The sequence below is a fragment of the Prionailurus bengalensis genome, chromosome C2, assembly GCF_016509475.1.
Source record: "Prionailurus bengalensis isolate Pbe53 chromosome C2, Fcat_Pben_1.1_paternal_pri, whole genome shotgun sequence".
Lineage (NCBI taxonomy): Eukaryota > Metazoa > Chordata > Mammalia > Carnivora > Felidae > Prionailurus > Prionailurus bengalensis.
The window spans coordinates 155,033,052-155,055,515 of record NC_057350.1 but is presented as its reverse complement, the minus strand read 5'-3'; the positions used below and the strand labels follow the sequence as shown (position 1 = coordinate 155,055,515).

Sequence of the window (22,464 nt, the reverse complement as noted above, 5' to 3'; positions counted from 1 at the left end):
ACCCCATGTATCTTTCCTTTAAAGCCCTTACCTCAGCTTGTATTTATATATTTCTGGGATTATGTGGTGAACCTCTATCTCCCTTATAAATTCCATGCGAACAAGTAATCTGCAGTTGCTAACCTACCCATCCGTGTAGCCTGGTTCCTGAAACATAGGAGATGTTTAATAAATACGTCACGAATGAACGGATGAACTAATGCTGTGCCTGGCACGCACAGTTCGTGGGCACGTCAAGTACATGATGATATAATGAAACCTATAGAAGAGGAAGCAAGCCAAGCTCAGAGGGCTTAGTCAGGGCCTGTTTCCTGGAGGAGATGGGTCTCGAACCCGTGATGAATATTATTTGCCAAGAAGAAATTGTAGGAAAGGAGCTCAAAGGTTTAAGATGGTTTAGAAGGAGCCCTGATGAACCCTTACTGGACGTTCACAGTTGAATGGGGGACTAAGCCTCAGAAAGGAGAAGCTGGGATGCCACCCCCCTATTCTTAGGGCAGCGAGTACTCCTCTTAGAAATGCCGTGGTCCCGTCACGGGTCTCCAAATGCTGTCGGAAGGCAGAGGCTTCGCACAGTCGGCTTTGCTACCATTTCAGTGCAACATCAGCTTCCCTCGTAAGTGCGTCCACCATTACCTCCCCAAATGGCTGGAGTTCTCTCGATGACACTCTACCTGTCCATCAAGTGCAGAGCGCAGGGCAGAAAAGAGCGATGACTGGGAGTCACATAGACCTGGGTCCGCCTTCCCGCTCTGACCCTTCCTAGCTGCATCTCCTTGAGCCAGCTACTCAATCTCTCGGGGTCTCCGTTTTCTTCTTCCAAGGGAGACTGAGTATGCAACTAGATAATGTAAATAAAAGGTGGGATTTCATGCCCGGTACGAAGTAGGGTACACAGTATATTTTAGATAAACTTCTCTTAATTTGCATCTTTTCACGATATGTTTGGTGTCCAAGTCTCCTGAACCTCATTAACCCTACCCTAAGGATATATAGTTGCAAAAAACGCATTCAAAGGCTCTCTCTGGCCTTTGAGCACACCCAAGGGGACTTGATCCAATTTGTCCAGCAATAAGGAGGCTGTGATACCCTGTCCTTCATCTTACGAGTAGGCTTTGCAGTTCCTGGTTTGTAGGCATGACGTTTTACCACTGACATGAAAGATGTGGGGCCGTCGTGCTCTGGATCCCCTAACTGTCACTGACAATTTGAGGTCTGATAGCATTAAAGAACACCCCCATCCCTCTGTCTGAGTGCGATGAGCTTGTACAGTAGATAAGCTTCTGTAATTAGTCTTAAACAACTTCCACCAATGACCTTTATTTTCAAAATTTTTAAGAGCTGTGAAAATCACGCTGTATGCACGAACAGCTGAGTACACAAGCAAAGATTTTTAAAGTGCTACTTGCGGGGCGCCTGGGTGGCTTAGTCAGTTGATTCTTGATTTCGGCTCAGGTCACGATTCTAGGATCGTGGGATTGAGCCCTGCATCGGGCTCCATTCTCTTTGTCTCCTGCTGCCCCTCTCCCCTGCTGGTGCTCTCTTTTTCTCAGGATGAGATAAGATGATAAGATAAGATAAGATAAGATGAGATGAGATGAGATGAGATATGTGTGTGTTACACTTACCTATGCACATACACTCCCACACATTCACAGTCAGATATACACAAACACATTCATACACCCATGCACACTCGAATACACATTCATTCACACACACACACACACACACACACACACACACACTTTGTTAGCAAGATAGCACACGCCTAGCTTGTTGATGAAAGTGAAGTGTGCCTGTCACATTTACCACATAACCAGTCCTATTCATTACCCAGGCTGATTTGGGATTCAGAAGTCTGCAAAATGGTGTTAGAGCCATTGCTGATCATTCACACCAACGCGCCTTTTAAAAATCAATAAGGATAATTTGTTTTTTGGTTTTTTTTTTTCAACGTTTATTTATTTTTGGGACAGAGAGAGACAGAGCATGAACGGGGGAGGGGCAGAGAGAGAGGGAGACACAGAATTGGAAGCAGGATCCAGGCTCTGAGCCATCAGCCCAGAGCCCGACGCGGGGCTCGAACTCCCGGACTGTGAGATCGTGACCTGGCCGAAGTCGGACGCTTAACCGACTGCGTCACCCAGGCGCCCCTTTTTTTTTTTTTCAATAAGGATAATTTGTATGGCTTTGGCATGCTGATGTATCATGTAAATAAGCAGCAGGTGTAAATAACTCCGAGTAAACACAAGCCCCTAAAATATCTTAGGGGCTCTGAAATAAAGGATGGGGAGTAAATAAAAGACAGAAGGGTTCAGATGCATATTGTAGTGACCATATAATGCCTATTCCAAAGGACCCATTTTGGCTTCCCACATCGAAGTCATTTTCATTTTTATTAGTTCTCCCCAAACAAATTTATATGATAATGGCCATGTTTCATAAGGGGCCAAAAAAGAGGAAAAAAAAAAAAAGAAAAAAGAAAGACAGCTTAGGAGCCAAGAGAGGGAAAGAGGGAACTGCTTTTCCAATATTGTTAAGTTCTGAGAAAGATACAAATTAATTTCCACTTCAGTGTGTATCTGAACACCTAAATCTGGGGGGGGGGGGGGGGGGAATCAAAGAAAAATGTATTTTTTTGTAATCCCAAATAAGGATTTAGATTCTTGAATCGCCAGCCTCTTTCTCGGAAGCAGCGAGTCTCAGATTTTTCCGTGGTTGCGTCTGAATGAAACCAGGCAACCATCGGTCTCATTAGCTAATATTCATGAGAACCTCTGGAGATGGGATGGCCTGAATTCATCTCTCTCTGATTTTTCCAAAGCTTCCCTCGAAATCGAGTTCAAACTGATTTTAACCCTTGGGTGACCATTCTCAGAATTTGTGTCATCTCTTTCCTGCTCCCCACATAGTGAACGAGCATCGACTCGCTGGGTGAACAATTCACAGACCCTGCCCTCAAAGAGCTCAGGTGGTCACGGGCTGGGCGTAGCAGAAAAGTGGACGAGAAAGCTCACTCCATTGTGAGCTCTTGTGGGCGGGGATGCTGCCAGATCCACAGCACTTCAAGGAGACGTCAGAGCAGCCTGGGGAGGCCTCGGGAAGGCTTAGCAAACAGGTGGCATGACAAGCAACCCAAGGCTTCCAGCCACAGGGGCCCTGGGTGCCTGTGCAGCTTGGTTAGCGAGCATTCATTCTCTCTTTCCAGTCAGGAAGGGGTAAGGAAGGATGGCTCGTGACAGAACATGAGAATCAATTAAGAGGTACCGGATAGGGGGCAATTGCCAACCCCGTCACGAAGAGGTGGTACACATTCTTTTAGGGGTGTTAAGCCTATTTTCATAACTACTATTCCAGTCCTCATTATGGAAAGACTATCTTCAACTTCAGTAGGGCTTAGTGAGTGGACACGTAGCTGTTATAGTTCATATTCCAATGAGACAGTTTATGGTTCTGATGAAGTTTTGGGGTGGTGGGGGTTTGTGGGGTCCAGAGCCGACAGCCAAGAAAGAATTCTTGAAGACATCTTTGGTGCAAAATGGTGATTTTATTAAAGTACGGGGACAGGACCCGTGGGCAGGGACAGCTGCACTGGGGTCGTGATGGGTAACTCATTATATACCCTCAGGTTTGAAGGGGGTCGGGGTAGAGTAAGTTTCCAAGGAATTCTGGAAGCAAGGTTTCCAGGACCCTGAGGGGCTAACTGTTGCTAGGGAAACACCATTTATTACCTTTAAATAAAACCTCAGTCATGAGACCCTTCAGATGCATATCGGGGGGCCATAAGCTTGGAGTATGATTGCCAGCATGAGATCAAGGGATTAGAATTACAGGATCCTCGAGGTTGGGATGATGTTGAGCTAAGGTTCTCTTTTGCCCCCCGCAAAGAGTCATCATCGAGGCAGCTGAGCTCCTAGAAGGAGGTCACTCTGCCAGTTTCAAGGACTTGTCAATGGGCTGTGCCAGTTTCAAGGACTTGTCAATGGGCTGTAGGCAGGAGGGGAATTTAACTTTCCATTTGCCTCCATTTCCCACATCACCAGGGCAGGTACTTGAACCCCTTTCCTTTGTTCTTGGGTAGCCAAGGAGTGTCTGAGGAAGATCACCCATATTCCACCTGGAGGGGGAGGGGCGTGCCAGCCTGAGTTTTGCCCCTTAGCCTGCCTCACGCTCCCTCATAAGTTCCTTACCTTTGGGGGGTAAGTTGGGAGAGCCAGGGCCAAAGACTGACCGGAAGAAAGCAGAGACTCAAGCTGAAACCCAGGGAGGCCGACTCTCAGCCCACTGGCCTTGTTCCCACCCCAAACTCTCCATCCTGCATTGACCGTGTGGGTTCCCTCTGTGATGAGGTTGACAACTTGTTCTCATCAGCAGATTGAGACGATGTATTAATTTAGCCAGTGTGGGCCACTCTTACCACTTCTTACGAGTTTCTTAGGATTGTTACGTCTTGCTTTTAGGACCAGGAAGCTTGTGATCTATAGAGTGCGTTATGAAAAATCACTCCCGTTCACTGACCGTTTTTTTTAAATTAAGATAAAATTGGGGCACCTGGGTGGCTCAGTTGGTCAAGCGTCCAGCTCTTGGTTTCAGCTCAGATCATGATCTTACGGTTCATTCATAGGTTGGAGTCCCGCGTGGGGCTCCACACTGACAATGCAGAGGCTTCTTGGAATTCTCTCTCTCTCTCTCTCTCTCTCTCTCTCTCTCTCTCAAAATAAGTAAATAAACTTTTTTTTTAATTAAGGTAGAGTGCCCGGATGGCTCAGTCGGTTGGGCGTCCAGCTTCAGCTTAGGTCATGGTCTCATGGGGTTCGTGAGTTTGAGCCCCACGTCGGGCTCTGAGCTGACAGCTCGGAGCCTGCTTCCGATTCTGTATCTCCCTCTCTTTCCACCCCTCCCCTGCTTTTGCTCTTTCTCTCTCTCAAAAATAAAGATTAAAAAAAAATTTTAATTTGAAGTAAAATTATAACTCTATAGAAATATAAAATGAACACATATCGAAAATTTTATTTGACTCTTTAATTAACGAGAGAACCAGTATAATGTCCCAGGCGGTACAAAAGAGAGCTTAAACATCCCACAAACAGGCAATCGGGACTGCTGACGTGAATTTACAAATGCATGCTGAACTGGTCAGTACTTACAGGTAACTACTGGGTGTTTTCCACCAGACAAAATTCACATGCATTTCTAGGGACAAGAGTCATTTACAGTACCATCAGTTTTCCTGAAAAAGTAAAACAGCTCACATGACAAGAAGCTGGCTGGGGGAAAGGGGCGCTAAACACCCAGATCACTACTATTTCTGCCTATTTCAAAGTCTTCCCAATTTTCCCAATTTTCCCCGATATCCCCTTGAGTTCTTTTCGCAAATCTGTGAGGTTACCCCAGCGATTAGTATTCTACAGGGGAGGAAACTATGGTTAGGATTGCCAAACCACTTGTTACAAGCCCTAAGAACCTCCTGGAGAATATTATCACAATAGAGATTCCTAGGCTCCCCCCCCGGCCTAGGGGGTCAGATCCCACTCGGAAATCCAAATGGTTAAGTGTTCCCCTGGATTCCGAGTTATCTGTGCCACTTGAGAACGGCTGTGACATCCAAAGATACGCGATGAGCCAATGGCATACCCAAGGCCACAAGGCAAGTTCCCTGATCCTCGGTCGTGTTCAGGGCTCGGGACTGCGTTCGGGTTCTGGCCTACAACTTGTGTGGCTATGTCCTTCACTCTGTAAGGCTTTATAACTCCTCCATAAAATAAGAAAAGGAGAGCCCTGGAGACAGAGTAAGAGAGAATAAGACTCCCTCGGTGTCTCGATTCCATTCTCTAAGCACATTACTGCTTGGCAAATGCATCAACTTAATTAAAACTAAATGTAATTCTAATGCACCAATTTGATTTAAAAATAATCTTCACGGTCACCAGGACATCAAAATGCAATTAAGGCTATTTGAGGAAAGTCTCTGATGCATATTATGTTCCGATGCCGCACTGTGTCAGGAAACCCAGACCCTCTTGAATGCCACTAATGTGCTTTGCCGCCTCCCTCTCACTCAGATGCCTCTTTCAATTAGGTTCCGGGGAGCGTGATCCGTGACAGTTCAGGAACATTTACCAAATCCCATCCAAATGGCCCTTGTGCCGAATGTCTTTTCTCTGAGCTGGTCTCGGCACCGGGGGAAGCGCAGGCAGTCTCACGGACGCCACGATTAAGACAGAATCAAACTTCAGGATTCGGGAGTTTCTGGTCACCTGCTCCGTGGGCACAGCCTATAAGCTCTGGAGCAGGATGATGGAAATTGAGAAGCGGGTCTGGCGAAAAATTAGGCCGTAGATCTGAAGTTAACGGAGCAGTCTGGATCCTTCTTATGTTCCCCTGACCTGGTTTTTCCAGGACATCTCTTTTGGCTGAGTGACTCCAATGGCCGTAAGATTGATTGGGTTTGTGCTCAGTTGTTTGTTTTTGTTCGGTTGGTTGGGTTTTTTTGTTTCATCGGTTGATTTTTTTTTTTCTCCCGAATGAATGGAAAAGGGTAAGAAAGGCTAAAGATGTCTCAAAATACTTGCCGAGTAAACTGGGCACTTCTGGTGAATTTCCACAAGGCGTGGGTGGGTGGGAGAGGCAGCTCGATTCAGTGGTGTTAGTAGTGGCTTCAGATCCCGCCTGTAGCTGGTGAAGTCTCTGTGAACCTTCTTACTTGTGTGCAGACTGAGCGGGCCACGCCTGCTTCATTCACTGAACCCGCTGTCCCTCGCCAGACTGGTCGGCTGTCCTCCCGCACTGTTCCCACACCTCCATTGCCATCGGCCCCTGGGCACCGCAGTGCGAGCTCTAGCCCCCAGCCCTTGCCACGTTTCTGGTCACTACGCGGGGCGGAGGGCAAGAGGGAAGGAGGGATGTAAAGAGAGAGAAAAGCTTTTTCAAAGCTCTGAATCATACTGAAGCCACGTAAGAGGCCAAAGATGGTTTCATGAACCAACGGTCCCTGCCAGAAACCGAAGGGAGCACTCACTTAAGAGGTAATAATCATTAGATCTTCAAATTTCCAAGTGAAAAAGTTACACTTTTAGGAAGAAATTAGAATGTGTAAGCCCTTATCGTGTGTCGGTCGGCGCTAAAGACCAGCACATATGCCTTAGCGATGAATCCGCACAGCGGCTTTGCGAAGTAAGTATAGTTCATTCTGTATTTGTGACGTATAGTGTGTAGTTATATAAATATAATTGAGGTCGCTGAGTCTCAACGAAGCCTCTGTATTGGGGTTTTTGCTTGGGGGTCATTTCCGCACTTGTCTGTCCCCCTCCCCTGCCCCAGTGTATTTCTTCTTGTCCGGTGACGACACTTTGGTGTAAATTACCACCTTATGTCTTTCTTTCCCCCTTAAGAGTACCAGCATCTCCCTAGAGTAAAACCTCTTAGCTCTTTTTTAAGTTTATCCATTTATTTTGAGAGAGGGGTAGAGAGAGCAAATGGGGGAGAGGCAGAGAGAGAGGGGAGAGAATCCCAAGCAGGCTCTGCGCTGTCCCCACGGAGCCCAGTGCAGGGCTTGAACCCGCAAACCGTAAGATCATGACCTGAGCCAAAATCAAGAGTCAGACACTTAACCACCCGAGCCACCCAGGCTCCCCTAAAATTTCTTTACTGTTAAAAAAAAAAAAAAGAGTATCAGCATCTTGAGGGCAGTAACTATGTCTTAACAACAATACCAGCTACCATCTGTTGTGGGCTTGGCTAAACGTGCCATACAAGGATTACCTCACCTAATCCTCAAAAATATTGATGAGGTACATACTATTATTTTAAGAGATAAAATATTAAGATGAGGAAACCAGTGCTTAGCAAAATCTTTTCATTTTGTCCACTCAACACACGCCCCAAACCTACCGTGTCGCAGGCATTCAAAAACTACTGGGATGTCCTACAATTTCCTTTGGCTCAGTTGGCAGAGCTAGAGGGTAAAGGAAGACCAATGTCCTTCGCATTCCAAAATATTCGGTATATCCAGAGCACTGTGAAAACAAAGAGGGCCCTAAGGGAGGGCCAGTCTGAGATCTCAGGTTGTCTGAGACCGTGGAGAAGGGGCTTCCCAAATGGGGTGTCCTCATCAGGAGGGTGTCTGTGCGCTGCTAGGAATCTGAGCTCCACGCGGGAAATGGAGAGACGTGGCAGGGGGCGCCTCAGGACAACTCCCCCTCCACCCTCCAGAAGTCCACCCCTAGAAGACCAAGCCGTGTCCCTACCACCTTGCAGAAGATGTCCCTGAAGCTGACTGAGCTCAGCTGACCTCGTCCACACCCTGTGACACTGGGCCCTCTAAGTCCTGCAACCAGTTACCTGGTCGTGGAAGAGAAGGCTTCCTGTGTCCGAGTGCAAAACTGGGAAATGAGGGAGGCAGAGCGTGGCTGAAAATGAACAGACGGCACCCATGCAGTTCCCATGCACAGACGCAGACGCACACACTCGCAGGTCAACGCTCTCCCCTCTCCGCTGACTCATAGTTCTACAGTTAGCTGCTATGACTCTGTTCCTACTCTTGTTCGTAGCCCACGGTTCCTTCATCGTGTCAAGACTTTCCAGGGGCACCTGGGTGGCTCAGTCAGTTAAGCATCCGACCCTGAATTTCGGCTCAGGTCACGATCTCCACGTTCTTGCGATCAAGCCCTGAATCGGGCTCTGAGCTGACAGCGTGGAGCCTGCTTGGGATTCTCTGTCTCCCCCTCTCTCTCTGCCCCTCCCTTGCTCATGCTCTCTCTCAAAAATAAACAGGTGAACTTAAAAAGAAAACAAAGGATTCTCTCTCTCTCCCTCTGCCTCTCCCCATCTCAAAAAAAAAAAAAAAAGAAGAGACACTTGAAAAGACTTTCCAAACACCAACCCAAAGGCCTTCCTCTGGGTCCAAGCCCAGTTTTACTGAGCAGACAAAAAGAAAAGACCAGTTGCGGTGCTCTGATCAGTCTGCACCAAAGAGGAAGCTGATGCCTTTGTTGTTTATGAATCGCATTGTATTTTGCACGCGTGTAATTCCCGATTACGGTGCAGCGCAACGCTGACCTGAATTCAGGAAGCTCTGATTGAATTAAACAAAGGGAGTTTTTTGTTTTGTTTTAAATATTTGGGGGCCTGACAAATTCATCCTCAAGAATTTGGAAATAAAGAGAGTTAAAGTAGAAAATCTCCAGGCCTGCTCGGCCACGGCAGCGTGAAGCCGGCCGGAGGGTCGCGCACGGGCAGTGTCCATCCCGAGAGCAAGCGGGGGAGAGGGGGACTTGGGGCGCCAGGCCTCCATTCCTCCAGGAACCCTGGAAGCGCCCTCCCTACGTGTCAGCGAGTGGGCAGAATGTTTGGACTGAGCCCCCTGGTGGCCGGACATCACGCACCGCCACCGCCACCGTGGTGGGGGAAGGAGGAGAGAAGTGAATCGAGAACGGGCTGAGCAGAGAAGTCACACTTAACAGCAGAGGGCTGGCCCCAGGGCCACCGGGCTTGCAGCTGGGATTCAGGGGGACAGCAGACCCAGGCTGGAGGGGCAGCTTAGGTAAGGCCAGCAGCCGGGGTCTCCCGGTTTCCTCCGCGCCCTGTGCCTAGTAAAACGGCTCTTTCAGAGTCGGCCTTCTGGAATATTCGTGGAATGGGTGGGTAAACAACAAGGACAACAAAAAAGGAATGAAGAGTTGAGTGTGCCCCTTCTCCCTCACCAGGCAGTTTTCTGATCCTGACAGTGCTTTTATAGGATGAGACAGAATCCACATCACTCTCGAGAGTGTGTCTGGTATTGCTCATGAAATTATGGCTTGGATTCCAGCGAGTGCCTCATCCTAGTATGTGGGTTCGTTAACACGGGTCCTACGCTCAAGGACTGCCCATCTCTGGGCATGGGAAAGAGCGTGTCCCTCTCCAGGCTGTAAAGCTGCATCAAAACTGTATCAACTGCAATGCCTCCCCCCCAGTCTCCAGCATTATCCCCTCCTTAGCACTTTCTCCGAGACCATCAGCAACGTCACTGCAGTTGACACTAACGCGTGGTTCCCTAGGTTCTTAGGTTGAGTAAAATCTGCTGGAGCTGGAAAGATTGTTCTACATCAACTTCCGTCCTTGCTGCTGAATTAAATCCCTCACCTGGGAAAAGAGTGGTTTTCAACCACGTCGCTTTCCGTGGCATCAGCACGAATCTGTGACTCGTGAAATTCCAAAACGCCTCTGTGTCTGACGCTTCAGGTGCAACAAGGGCTGTAGGAATCCCCTCTACAGACATTAAAGACAGATATTAACCGAGAATTGAAAATGACAGCAGAGGAGATTGAATCGGAATGGCAAGACGAGCACACGACCCTGCTTCCCTCCTGCTCCAATCCTTGAAATGGCAGAATATATATATATATGTATATACACATATATATACGTATATATACATGTACATATATATACATATACATATGCATATATATGCATATATATACATATTTATATGATATATATTGCTTGAAATGTCAGAATATATATATGTATATACACACATATATACGTATATATATACATGTACATATATAGGTATACATACGCATATAAATATGCATATATATACATATATATGTATACACATATATATACATGTACATATATATACATATGCATATATATGCATATATATATTGCTTGAAATGTCAGAATATATATGTGTATATACACGTATATATATACATGTACATATATATACATATACATGTGCATATATATATATTAAGAATACATCCATAATGGTACTAGAAAACAAGAAATACTACTATCAGAGACCCCCAGATTTGGAGACTTTCCTGGCAAAATGCAGCACATAGAAGTGAGAAGAGAGAAGGTGCCTGGAGACCACAGTGCTCAGGAAAGAATGACTTTAGATGTAGGGACACTTCCAAGGAGACGCTGAACTCCCAGCAGATTCACCGAAGAACACGAGGCTGTCTGTGTCCAGTGACTTGATCGCATTCATGACCCCAATTCCTGTACTCGTGCCCTTGGCCGTGACGCTTCACGGTTTCCGTCACCACAGAAGGTGCATCTGTCTGCCATCCCTTGAATCTGGACTGGCCTTATGACGTACTTTCCCCCATAAAGTGAGGCAGAAGTAACCGTATGTCAGTTCCAAGCCCGGCCTGAGAGGCCCTTAATGTGTTTCTGCATGTTTCCATCTGCCACTCTTGATATCCTGGCACTGTCACGAAAGTCCAGATTGGCCTCGTGGGGTGTGAGAAACCGGAAATAGGGCGACGTCTCCCCCGGTCAACCTAGCCAACAGCCTGCCGCCCCCCGGGCACGCGAGGGAGCCACTGAGGTTTTGTGGCAGTATGTTACACAGCGTTGTCACGGCAATATGTAACTGACACGGACCCCCAGCCGTGTGCACGACACCCCGTCGCTGCTTATAACGACTAGCATTTGATGCCAAAATCGAGGAGTACCTGTACTCAAAAGAAAGAGAACCCAGGCCTAGGGAGGGCTCCTGTGTGAGCACAGAAGTCTCACAGAAAGGAGAAAAGGAGCTGTGTTTAGATGAACTCTAGACTCCAGACTTCCTAGAGAGCAGGAGGAGGGAAGGAAAAGGCGGCTGTACTTAACGGGCGAATAAACTGACGTCTCCCTCAACAGGGTTAAGAGAGTCCTCCGATTTTAGCCACGGGGGTAGTGGTAGGAGGCCCCAGACCGCTTGCCTCCTGCATTTTCGAGGGTCCAAAAATGAGACACCCCAGTCGCTGCACTCTGCTTGCTTAAACAGAGCCTGGAATTAGGTCTTGCACTTGGGAGAGAGACCCAGTGCAGACACGGGCAGTAGTAGTAGAGAAGCTCGCCCAGCGGTCCACACCCGTCTGCCTCTGTCGTCAGCCGTTAAGGAACAGCCAAGGGACACGATGTTGGAGAAAATCTCGACACAAAGGAGAAGCCGTACAATAAAGACGAGGCCAACCAGTTCTAGAGGAAACAAAGAATTTAATAAAGGAAAGAAACATCGTTTTAAAAACATAGTAATAGCCTCAGAAAGATCATTATAATGTCACATCCATAACAGAAAGTGGCAAATATGAATAGGAAATTTTTCTAAAAGAATAATAAAGAACCCTTATCTATATGTAAAAATAGAGCTACTATATTTTTTTTTAATACGGCACAGAGAGGGCACCTGGGTGGCTCAGTCGGGTAAGCACCCGACTTCAGCTCAGGTCATGATCGTGCAGTGCAGTTTGTGGGTTCGAGCCCCGCATCGGGCCTTGTGCTGACAGCCTGGAGCCTGGAGCCTGCTTCAGATTCTGTGTCTCCCTCTCTCTCTGCCCCTCCTCCACTCATGCTCTATCTCTCTCTGTCTCTCAAAAAATAAATAAAACATTAAAAAAATTTTAAATACAGCGCAGAAATAACACTTACTTTGAATATATAACAAAACTATTTTTATGGGTGGAAAGAACTGGTCAAATGTCATAATTATTTCACTTCTGTTTATTTTAGGATTATTTGTATAAACACAAAACTATTGCTTCTGACTCTAAAGTAATCATCTTTTTTTTTCTTTTGGTCTCCCCTCTCCTTCCTCCCTCAACTCATTCTGTCTTCATTATAGGCCAGGAGACATGATTACTCTTCTAGAAGACACCAATGAAGATTGGTGGAAAGTAAGTATTTCTCTTTCTTTAAAAGAAAGAGAAATTTATTTATTTGGTAACTATCTGGTAACCATCATTACGACAGATGTTATAGTTGTGGATGCATGCCTCCTTTTTCCTTTCAGGGAAAAATTCAAGACAGGATTGGCTTCTTCCCGGCCAACTTTGTTCAGAGAGTACAACAAAATGAGAAGATTTTTAGATGTGTTAGGACCTTCCTTGGGTGTAAGGAACAGGGGCAGATGACACTGAAAGAGAATCAGGTGAGTACAGCATGCACGCACACAGCGGGGAGGACTAAAACAGAGTCACGGTCACTAACAAACATAAATCTAAATGAATGCAGTCATATTCAAAGTATTCACTTTGAGGAAAGGTACAGACACGCCCGTGATAATTGTGTAGCGTGTAGGGTCTAAACCCGCAAAACCAGAATGTTCGCAAGTTTAGCTGGTGGGGTCTGTTCACAAAAGGAAATACACATAACATCGTAGCAGCAGACTAAGGAGTCTGTTCCTGGTGCTTTTCTCTGAGGACCACTCGTCTCTGAAGTGGACCCCTGCTCCAGTCCAGTTTGGGTTTTTTGCTGGTCTCCACTAATGCATGGTTCGCAGTCTCTTGGGAATACATTGCTGTTCCCCGCTGACGCGTTGCACAGTTCATTGCATTTGCCTCCGGTCACGAAGACCCTTCTCAGTAATGTCTACTTGTCCAGACTCCAAGCTCCTGCCTTTTCACTGGAATGCAAGACACCTTCACATGGCTGCATAAAACAGTCAGGACGTAGGTAACCAGGGACTAGCTCACACCAGTGCCCGAATATCTCCCTACATCTAATCGAGAGGTGTCTGGTGCCATCTTGCTCTTGTGCTATGTTGAACTTGGAGTTCACTGTGATACCGTTGATTTCCTGAGAAGTAAGGCACGAACGCCTTGTACCTGTATGTCTTCAGGCTCCTTGCTTCTCCCTCTCCCATCTCACTTCTGGAATGTTGACAGGCACAAAGGGAGAAGACACACACGGCTCAGCTCTTTGTCCTAACTCTGCCTTTCTTGGCCTTCTTCCAGCCGAGAGAGGGGGCTTCCTACCGCCCCTTCTTCTCTGACTCCAACTTCCTTCATGTCACATCCTGTATCCTTGCTACAGAGCAAAATAATACGCTAAGACCTCCAAGTTTGCTCTTGGTGTATTTGGAGATGATCCGAAAAAATCAGACCGTAGAAATTTCTTCTATTTCCTAATAGAGTCTCACAATTGACTCTAATTTCCAATTTTGGAAATCAAAACCTTGCCTCTCTTTTGTCTCCATTGTTGGTATGGTAATTCTAATATCTCCTGAGGCAATTAAACCTCTGGTTGGAAATGATGAGGCCCACTCTACAAAGAAGTACAAAAAGAAAAACACGTTAATGGCTTTAATACTATCCCTGTTCAATAATTGCCCAAAACACATCTTGAATGTCATTTTTGGAATTGCCTGAAAAGATAGTTTCTAACTCCCATAAAAAAAAAAATCAGTCATTACTTCGTAATTATATCTGATTTATAATTTTTAAAAATTGGTTTTCCTAATTTGATCAGCAATTTTATATGCCACACATAGATCGAAATACATGATCATTTTCAAACTAACAAATACACCCTCAAGAAATAATGATTTACCTTTTCTTTATGGCTATTTAAAAGAAAAATATTTAGCTCCAGCCCCCAGTTGAGAGAGAAGGAAAGAATAAATTAATACAGTCCTAGACATTGTCACAATGATAATTATTATAAGTATCATGATTATTATTACTTATTATTTAATGATGTCATGCATATGTATTTATAAAGTATATATACCTACAGCATTTTACTTGCGATCCCAAACAAAAGCTCATAGAAGATTTTGCCTTGCTCAAGGGGGCAAAAACCTGGTCAGTAGCCAGAATGGAACTTAAGCATAGATCTGCACGTTCTAAGCCCATATTTTCCATGGAGTCATGTGCCCTGGACCATGTGGACCAACCTCTGAACAGGACAGCACCATTTGCATAGTTTGGCTCCCAAGGAAAGCAAATGTCAAAAAGGCAGGTGTCCTAGGACCACAGAGCCCCTTGAAAACAAATTCTTGCTCATATGAGTGCCCTGCTGGGTCATTCCAGGCAATGGAATCATCCTTGTCAAACTGAGACCCCATCTCTAATCCCACACCCCCCCTTCCACAAAGCAAACACCTACTTTCCCGCTGGGTTCCATGCCAATGCCTCAAATTTCTCCAAGCTCACCAAATTATATCCTCCCTGGTCCAAAAGCTTGGAAAGTCTTTTGAATGAAATAAATTTGAGAAGGATTTTCATCTTTATTGGCAAAGTGTTATTAAATAATTTTGCTAGCACGCTTGATTTTTTTCCTCAGAATATTCTTGTGCTTCCCCACTTGAAAGTAAATGTTGTTTTTGTTTTATTAATATACAAGTCCGTGAAATCAGAAGGCAAATGAAAACTTGCTCAAGTTGATCAATTTCCAGAAGCAGAACATCAGCTCAACGACTCCTACCAACTCCTTGGCCTTCGTCCCCCAAATTGTGTTTTCTGGGAATGGGCTCACACCTGCATTCTGGACTCTTTATGGTTGAACTGACCATCTTCCAGGATGGGTAGGGGTGAGACAAACAATCCAACCTCTTCAGTTAGACATGCTGAAGACACAACACAGCCTGAACCAGGAACAAACTGGATCTGCTCATAGTCCTTTAAAAATAAATTTAAGTTTATTTATTTATTTATTGAGAGAGAGAGAGAGAGAGTGTGCATGTGTGTGTGTGTGTGTGTGTGCAGGGGAGGGGCAGAGAGAGAGAATGTCACGCAGGCTCTATGATGTCAGCGCAGTGCCCGACTTGGGGCTCAAGCTCACAAACCGTGAGATCATGACCTGAGCTGAAACCCAGTCAGACGCTTAACCAACTGAGCCGCCCAGGTGCCCCTGCCTATAGCCCTCTTAAAAAGTCCGTAACTTTGCCCAGCCTGGTGTTTCTGGGAGTGGGGTCTTTGCACCACCTGACTCCTAATCACCTGGGAGGTGGTTGAAAATACAGACTCCTGGACTCCATTCCCGACCTGGTGAAGCAGAACTGCTCAGGGTAAAGGCAGGGAATCCCTTCACAAAGGCCCCAGGATCAAAGCTGAAGTGAGAGCACGACCTTCATTTCCATGACCTCACCTTGACGTCCTGCAGCGGTCCTGTGATGACCAAAGGACACCATGGCTGTGACAATGCCAAGTGGAAGGCATGTGGACGTAATGGATTCCAGTTCCAGACGGGTCAGCAAGAGGCACCGAGGGCTCGTTGGCCCCGCACCATTTTCCGTTTTCGATCCTTGTCATCAGCATGGCAACCAATTTCGGAAGAATGCCAGCCACTTGAAAGAAAATTTACATTTTAAAAATCTGTTATTGAGAAGGATTTTTTTGAGATTCTGGCTCCACTTTTGTGGCCTCCCATTATCTTAGGTGTCAAATTTCAAATAGAAGGAATTCGATTCTAAAAATAATGCAATGCATCTCTGATTACATCACATTTCTACCTCTGGGGTTAATTTGTCTCATAATTCTGTTGTTTTTTCGCAGAGCTCTTGTTTCCAAATAGAATCAAGCTATCCTTATGTTACAAACACAACTAGAGTTTGCATGAACGCCAAAGTGTGTTTTCTGCATTTTTGAAATTTAAAAAATACCCTCATGAAATCAACTTTAAATACCGTAACAGTATTGCATTAAATTCATCCAAAGTTCTGCCATCCCCGTAAAACTACTTTTTATTGATTCTTTGCATTTTCGTCAAAGCTTTCAAGACAAATAGGTAAATTATTTTTAGATTACCAAACTGAAACGCATTTATTGTGGAGAAAATTTGAAAACGACCCCCAAGAAAGTATAAATGCTTTTCTACCTTCCATGGCACAGGTGAATCCTAACTGAATTGATCGTTGCCGGCGATGGTTTTAGTGGTTGGCCAGTCCCCCAGTTCCTGTCAATGGGAGAAGTCAGAAGGTCAGCTAAGGGCATCTGCTGGGCTCAGTGGTGCTGGTGTTCCTACACTTTCTTGGCCCCTCCAGCCTCTCTGACTTTTCCCCACAGATTCCCCACCTCCAAAGTGCCACACTCCCTTGATACTGAAATATGTTCATCTCCTACTTTTTCCCCCTCGTTTTCACCTTGCTATCTTTGCTTAAAGGCCTCTTCTTTAGGGAGGTCTTTCTTACCCCCTCGGCCAGATCAGATTGCCATAGATACTCACATCAGCACCCCTTTCCCCATGAGTGAGGAATTAATTCATTCAGCAATGTGCTCATCACATGTGTAATTACTCAGTGAAATATCTGTCCCCTAGTTCTGCCCAATAAGCTCCAGGAGAGCAGGGATCTGCCCTTTTTTCACCAGTTTCCAAGTTTCTGGAGTGGTGTCTATTACATAGTAGGCACTCAATAAAAACTTGAATGAACGGATGAATGGATGAATGAGTGAATACAGGAAGTGGGGTATCTTTCACGTGGCCTGACCAAGAAAACATTTGCTGGGATAATCAACAGCCCCACTTGGTCTCTGGGACTGACGAATTTCCTGCAATGTAGGACTTTCAGTGAAAAGATTGAGAAAGTCCCTGGCAAACCAAGACAAGTTGGGTACCCTCTTCATGGCCCTCCGAACCAAAGGAGTCGCTGTGGTTCTCCCTCACCTCCTGCCCTTCTCTACCCATAATCTTCTGGGCTCATCTTTCCGTTCTACCTCGAAATGAAATGCTTCCAGCCCGGTTACTGCTTCCTAAAATGGTAGGTTCTCAAGCATGGCAAGTTATGTTATTTGTACCACCAGAATTTTAAATTCTAGACCCTTCATTTCTGGGAAGGGTACAAACCACTGAAGCCTATTTTCAACCATTTCTGTTCATCTGTTTTCAACTTCCTTTATTGTCTCCTCCCAAGACTGTCCAAGGAGGGCATGGTGGGTACTGAACTCCTCGTCCTTTGGAAGGTCTCCCCAGATCAAATCACTGTAGGGGTGCCAATTAGGAGGTGCAAAGTAAGTCCATACATGCAACAAAGCATGAACATTGGTGCTTCTAGGCCTCCCTACTCTTTGAGACCCCCTCAGACCACTCTTCCATTGCCTCTACCAAACCATGTTTCACTTCCATGCTGAAATCTCGGGAGAGAGAAGGAACATTAAAGGTAGTGTGTACAGACACACAGTGGGATTTTGCTGGAGAGACTGAAATTGACTGCTAATGTAAATAACGGAAAACTCAGAAACAGACCCAGAAAGCTAACAGAGACCCAAACTGCAGTCATTTTTGGTATGTTCTCAGGCATGGGGTAATGGTGTAAGGCTCTTAGCTCTGGCCAGAATTTCAGTTTTCTGATTCCTTTTCCAGGGTTTTCTCCCTATTAGACATCACCATGATATAACATCTGTGTGTGTGTATGCCAGTAAATTGTTTTCAGGTTTGATTTCTTTATTTAACTATTTCAAACTATAAACTCAATTTTTAAAATAAGCATCTAGAACAAATCTGCACGAGGAAGCAGATGTTGATGCAGATTGCTTAGACTAATAGTAAAGGTTGTCGAATTTGGGACATATGTCAAGAAGGAAGAAAACTCCGTCTTTGACGGGTTTTAATGGTAAATCCTGCCCCCGGGGCATTTTAATGGGTTCTTTTAAGACATATACTCCCTGCCCATCCCTAGGGTCTCCTGCCTGCAATGTTTCTGTCATGGGCAATGACAGGCCTTAGTTTTTGGAAATCAGGTGGTTCACCCTCTTTTCGGGGGTCACCTTACCCCATCAGACTCTAGTAGGATCTAACATGGCCCCTGGGCTGTTCCTTTCTCACACATCACCTCTGGCCTTCGTGAAACAGTCAACACATCTTCTGTTAAATTAACTCCTGTCTCATCCTCTTTCCAGTCAAGCTTATCACACAGCAAGTTTCTGAAACATGAACCAGATACCAGCCTGTTGTGTGTCCCAAGCCCCAGGAGTCACAAATGAAGCTCTTTAAGTGGCCTGTTAATGCCTGTCCTTCCATGTGAAGGGGTCTCTATTGGGGCCCTGCCCACGTCCCCTTCTCTAGGTGGGTGCACCTATCTCCCGGTGGCTGTGTCGGCTAGTATCTCACAGCTGCCCTTTGTCCAGCTAATCCCCCTTCATGGAACAAGAGCTGCCTGGCCTGATAGGTTGCATCTCTCACAGCCCGCGTCAGCCAGTGGCCAACGACTGACACACAGGGCCCAGAAGACCGGACCCCCTGCCTCAAGGTGGGACCACTCTGTGGTGCACTTCATGCTCCAGAGCTCCCTGCAGGATCGGGCTCAGGCTCGCCTCCAGCTGAGACCTCACCTTTGCTCAGCTCCTTCCACTGACCGCCATGCTTCCCTCACTTCCCACCTCCCAAGAGTACACGCTCAACAAGTCCCTTCAGGAGGACTCCTGTCTCAGGCTCTGTTTCTGGGGAATCCAGCCTAAGACATAACCTACCACCCACGGAAGCAGGTCGACTGGGTGAACTCACAGCACATCAAAGGCTCTTTTTCAAAGCCTCTTCTCTACCTCTGACCACACCCACCCTTCATGCCGTTCGGTGGCCTGGCAGTGGTAAGTGACAAGAATACCCAAATGGATTTTAAGCACCTTCTTGTTAAGTCCGGCACAGGTGGACTAGGGGAGACGTTAGCGTCTCTTTGCTTTGCTTGGGGCCAAGAATGGAATAGCTTCTTTGGGTTTTCTGATACGACGTATATAAATTTCCAAGCACATGACAAGAGCCTGCTGAATGGTAGCTATTTGTTTGGATCTTTAAAACGTTTTGAGGACTCATTGCATGGCACGCGCTAGGCTCTATAGGAAGCATTATTTCATTCTGTCCTCGTAGTGACTCTTCAGAGGGACACAGTATGATTAATTCCATTTTATTGATCTTCGTTCATAAAGCTGAATCTCAGAAAACATATGACGCCTGCGCATAGTTCCAAAGCCAGGATCTGCCTAATATTTATTCAACCTTTTTCTTACAGAGCCAGTCCCACTCCCTGAAACTCCTCTCCCTTTTCCAGTTGGGTGCTCCTGGCCTCAGTCTGCAGCGATTCAAGCCATAGTAGCTTCTAGCTTCTTCTTTGTTGACCCTTTGGTGTTTTCTTCCTTGGCATTCAGATCTGCGTGACCTCTGAAGAAGAACAGGACGGCTTTATCAGAGTCCTCAGTGGAAAGAAGAGGGGCCTCGTCCCCCTGGATGTCCTAGAAAACATCTGATTGCTGGCCCCCCTGCTTTTGCAGTGGATGGGCTCCGCCGCGATGCCTCATCTCACACTGTGTCCACACAGAGGAGCTGTCGCGCTGACCCTCCACCCGGGAAACAGTGAGACAAGACTCACGGATCTGAGACTGGAGTCCCAGCCACAGGACAGAGGGCCCATCTCACAGCATTGCCGGGCTGCCCAAGGTGGGGGCGAGGCTGAGCTGAGCACTTTGCAGGTGGCGGTGGCGGTGGCGGTGGGGCAGTAGCCACAACTGTCCCTGAGGATTCACCTCAGTCCCCATCCATGTGATGTAAGTTAGCCCGCTGGAGTGTGCTCCAGCTTGTGGTATGGGCCCTGTGCAAGGCTCAGATCCCTATAGCCAAGTGTGATTCTGGTTCCAGACCTGTGTCCCCAGTCCCGCCCGGCCCATCCACGTCACCACGTTTGCAGTCTCTGCATCAGGAAGTCCTGCTTCCCAGCCCCCAGCATCCTAGGGCTCCTCTCAGCCCCTCTCACTTTGCATTTGTACTGTCTCTTCCGTCCTCTGAGTCAGTCGTGGGGTGCCCTTGAGGTGTGAGGGCTGAGCTGGTGGCACCAACCACCGAGAGAGACCTGCTCTGCCCAAAGGTGGCCGACAGGCAGTCCCAGCTGCTGCTTTAGTTACCAACAGAGGTGACAGAGCAGGACACGAGGCCCGACAAATACAGAGGGCGAAGCGCGGGGTAAGGTGGGGCAAAGAGCCCTACTTATTGAAGAATATACAGCCTTTCGGGTTATGAAAGCATTTCCCTGAGGCGATGGGCCTGAGGAAGAGAATGGGGCAAAAAATCTCAGCGATCAGCCCTGTTTCATTCCACGTCCCCTGTACTAGGGACAGCGTTTTCCCTCAGGCCATCCTATAGGACCCCCTTTTGGAGGCTGAGCCCAGCTTGTAGAGAACCAGGAACCTGGAGGAGACCCAACCGCATCTTGGGAGAAAAGTAGCCAACTCTGAATCCGTTCCTCTTTAGGGCAGTATATTATACCCTAGCCGATGTAAAGTGGAAAAGAATCTTTAGTGCTTCATCCCTCAGAAAGTAGAGGAACTTGGGGCCTCTTTAACATCAAGTGGGGAGTCCCTCTTACTCTGTATTTGTACTAATGTTTACAAGCATTCAATATACTGTGATGCCTTCCTCCGCAAGCCTCCTCCTAGCATTCGAACTTGCATCCGATTACTTAGTCATTAATACGGTTAAACTTCAATTCACAGTGACCTTGGAACCCATGTCAGCTCGATTCATTTTGTTACAGAGCAATAAAAGCATTAGAACAACTGGTTTTTAAAAGACTTAAGTGGGTGCATCTTGTGCATGTAAGCATTGTTCCCCAGACCCTAGTATCATTAGTCTCCATTTATTTCTTTCGTTACTACTCAGCCTGATGTTGGGAGCTGAGAGAGGGTGGCTGCTGGTTTCACAGTAGTTTGGATGCCTTACTGTCGTTTTAAAGCCAGCATCCAGAATTCCCTCCCTCTCCGGTACAACCTGCAAAACTGAGTGTGCCGAGACAAGATGGGTTCTCTGAGAGCCAGGGTGGATAATAGGACTGCCATTCCCTAAAACGGAATGCCAGAGTCCAAACCCTTTCTGCCTCTAGTTCTGTATTCCGTTTAATAAAGACAACACAGCGCTGGAAGAAAACATAGAAACATGTGTCCTGATCTCTTCTTTCTGGCAGAATAGCCACTGAAGTGTTTTGGCATAGCGGTGTCACATCCTAGGCAAACTTAACTTGCACTGAAAAATCAGTTTGCCTTTGGAAGCTGAATAGAAGGAGGCTGTTGTAGCCTGTCCCCAAGGCGTTCCCCCCGGGGTCTCTGCCTCCCGATATCCTTGCCTTTGTGTAGCCCGCTCCCACACTGAATCAGGGCTGGTCTTCTGTGACCACTAGAATACAGCAGAAGTGATGTGGCATGACGTCTGAGTCTAGGCCAAGACGTCCTCGCAGCTTCCGCCTTGCTCTCTGGGAACACTCACCCTGGGAACCCCAAGCCACCATGTGAATTCAACTCTGAGGCCACCACGTGGGAGAGGCCCAGTGGTGAGACCACACGTTTCTACGGCTGAGATCCCAGACATCACAGAACAGCAAACATCCCTGCTGGGCCTGCCCAAGGGATAGCTTTATGAACAAAATAAATACGCTTTGGTGGTTTTTAAGTCACTAAGTCTTGGAGTGCTTTGTTATACAGAAATAGATAACCGGAACAGGGACTTTGCATTCGAGCCAGTGTTAGAAATGAGGCCCAAAAGTTTTTCCAAACATCAAGTATTGGTGGGCAACTAACCCTCCAAATGCAGGATTTCTAGTGTTCCTTCAAGGTCTGGAGTCATGCAGATATCAGAGAAAAAGACAGATGTTGCTGATGGCACAGATTGTCGCAGATGTTCACACACGTGCGTGCACGCGCACACACACACATACACACCCCGACACACAGATTTTAGGAACCACGGCATTATTCTTCTGCTTGTCTACGGAAATGGCAGGAA

At 46.6% G+C, this 22,464-nt stretch overlaps 1 protein-coding gene across 2 annotated transcripts in view; it reads left to right on the top strand.

Annotated features, from left to right (window-relative positions):
* Positions 1-21,620, top strand: part of STAC (SH3 and cysteine rich domain) — a 138,058-nt gene extending 116,438 nt beyond the window's left edge. For both annotated transcript variants that reach the window (XM_043595806.1, XM_043595805.1), the window contains exons 9-11: positions 12,611-12,662; positions 12,779-12,916; positions 19,845-21,620. In XM_043595806.1, coding sequence (XP_043451741.1) covers positions 12,611-12,662; positions 12,779-12,916; positions 19,845-19,943 — 289 coding nt within the window. In that variant the 3' untranslated portion in view covers positions 19,944-21,620. The remainder of the gene's footprint in view (positions 1-12,610; positions 12,663-12,778; positions 12,917-19,844) is intronic.
* Positions 21,621-22,464: the final 844 nt, after the last annotated feature.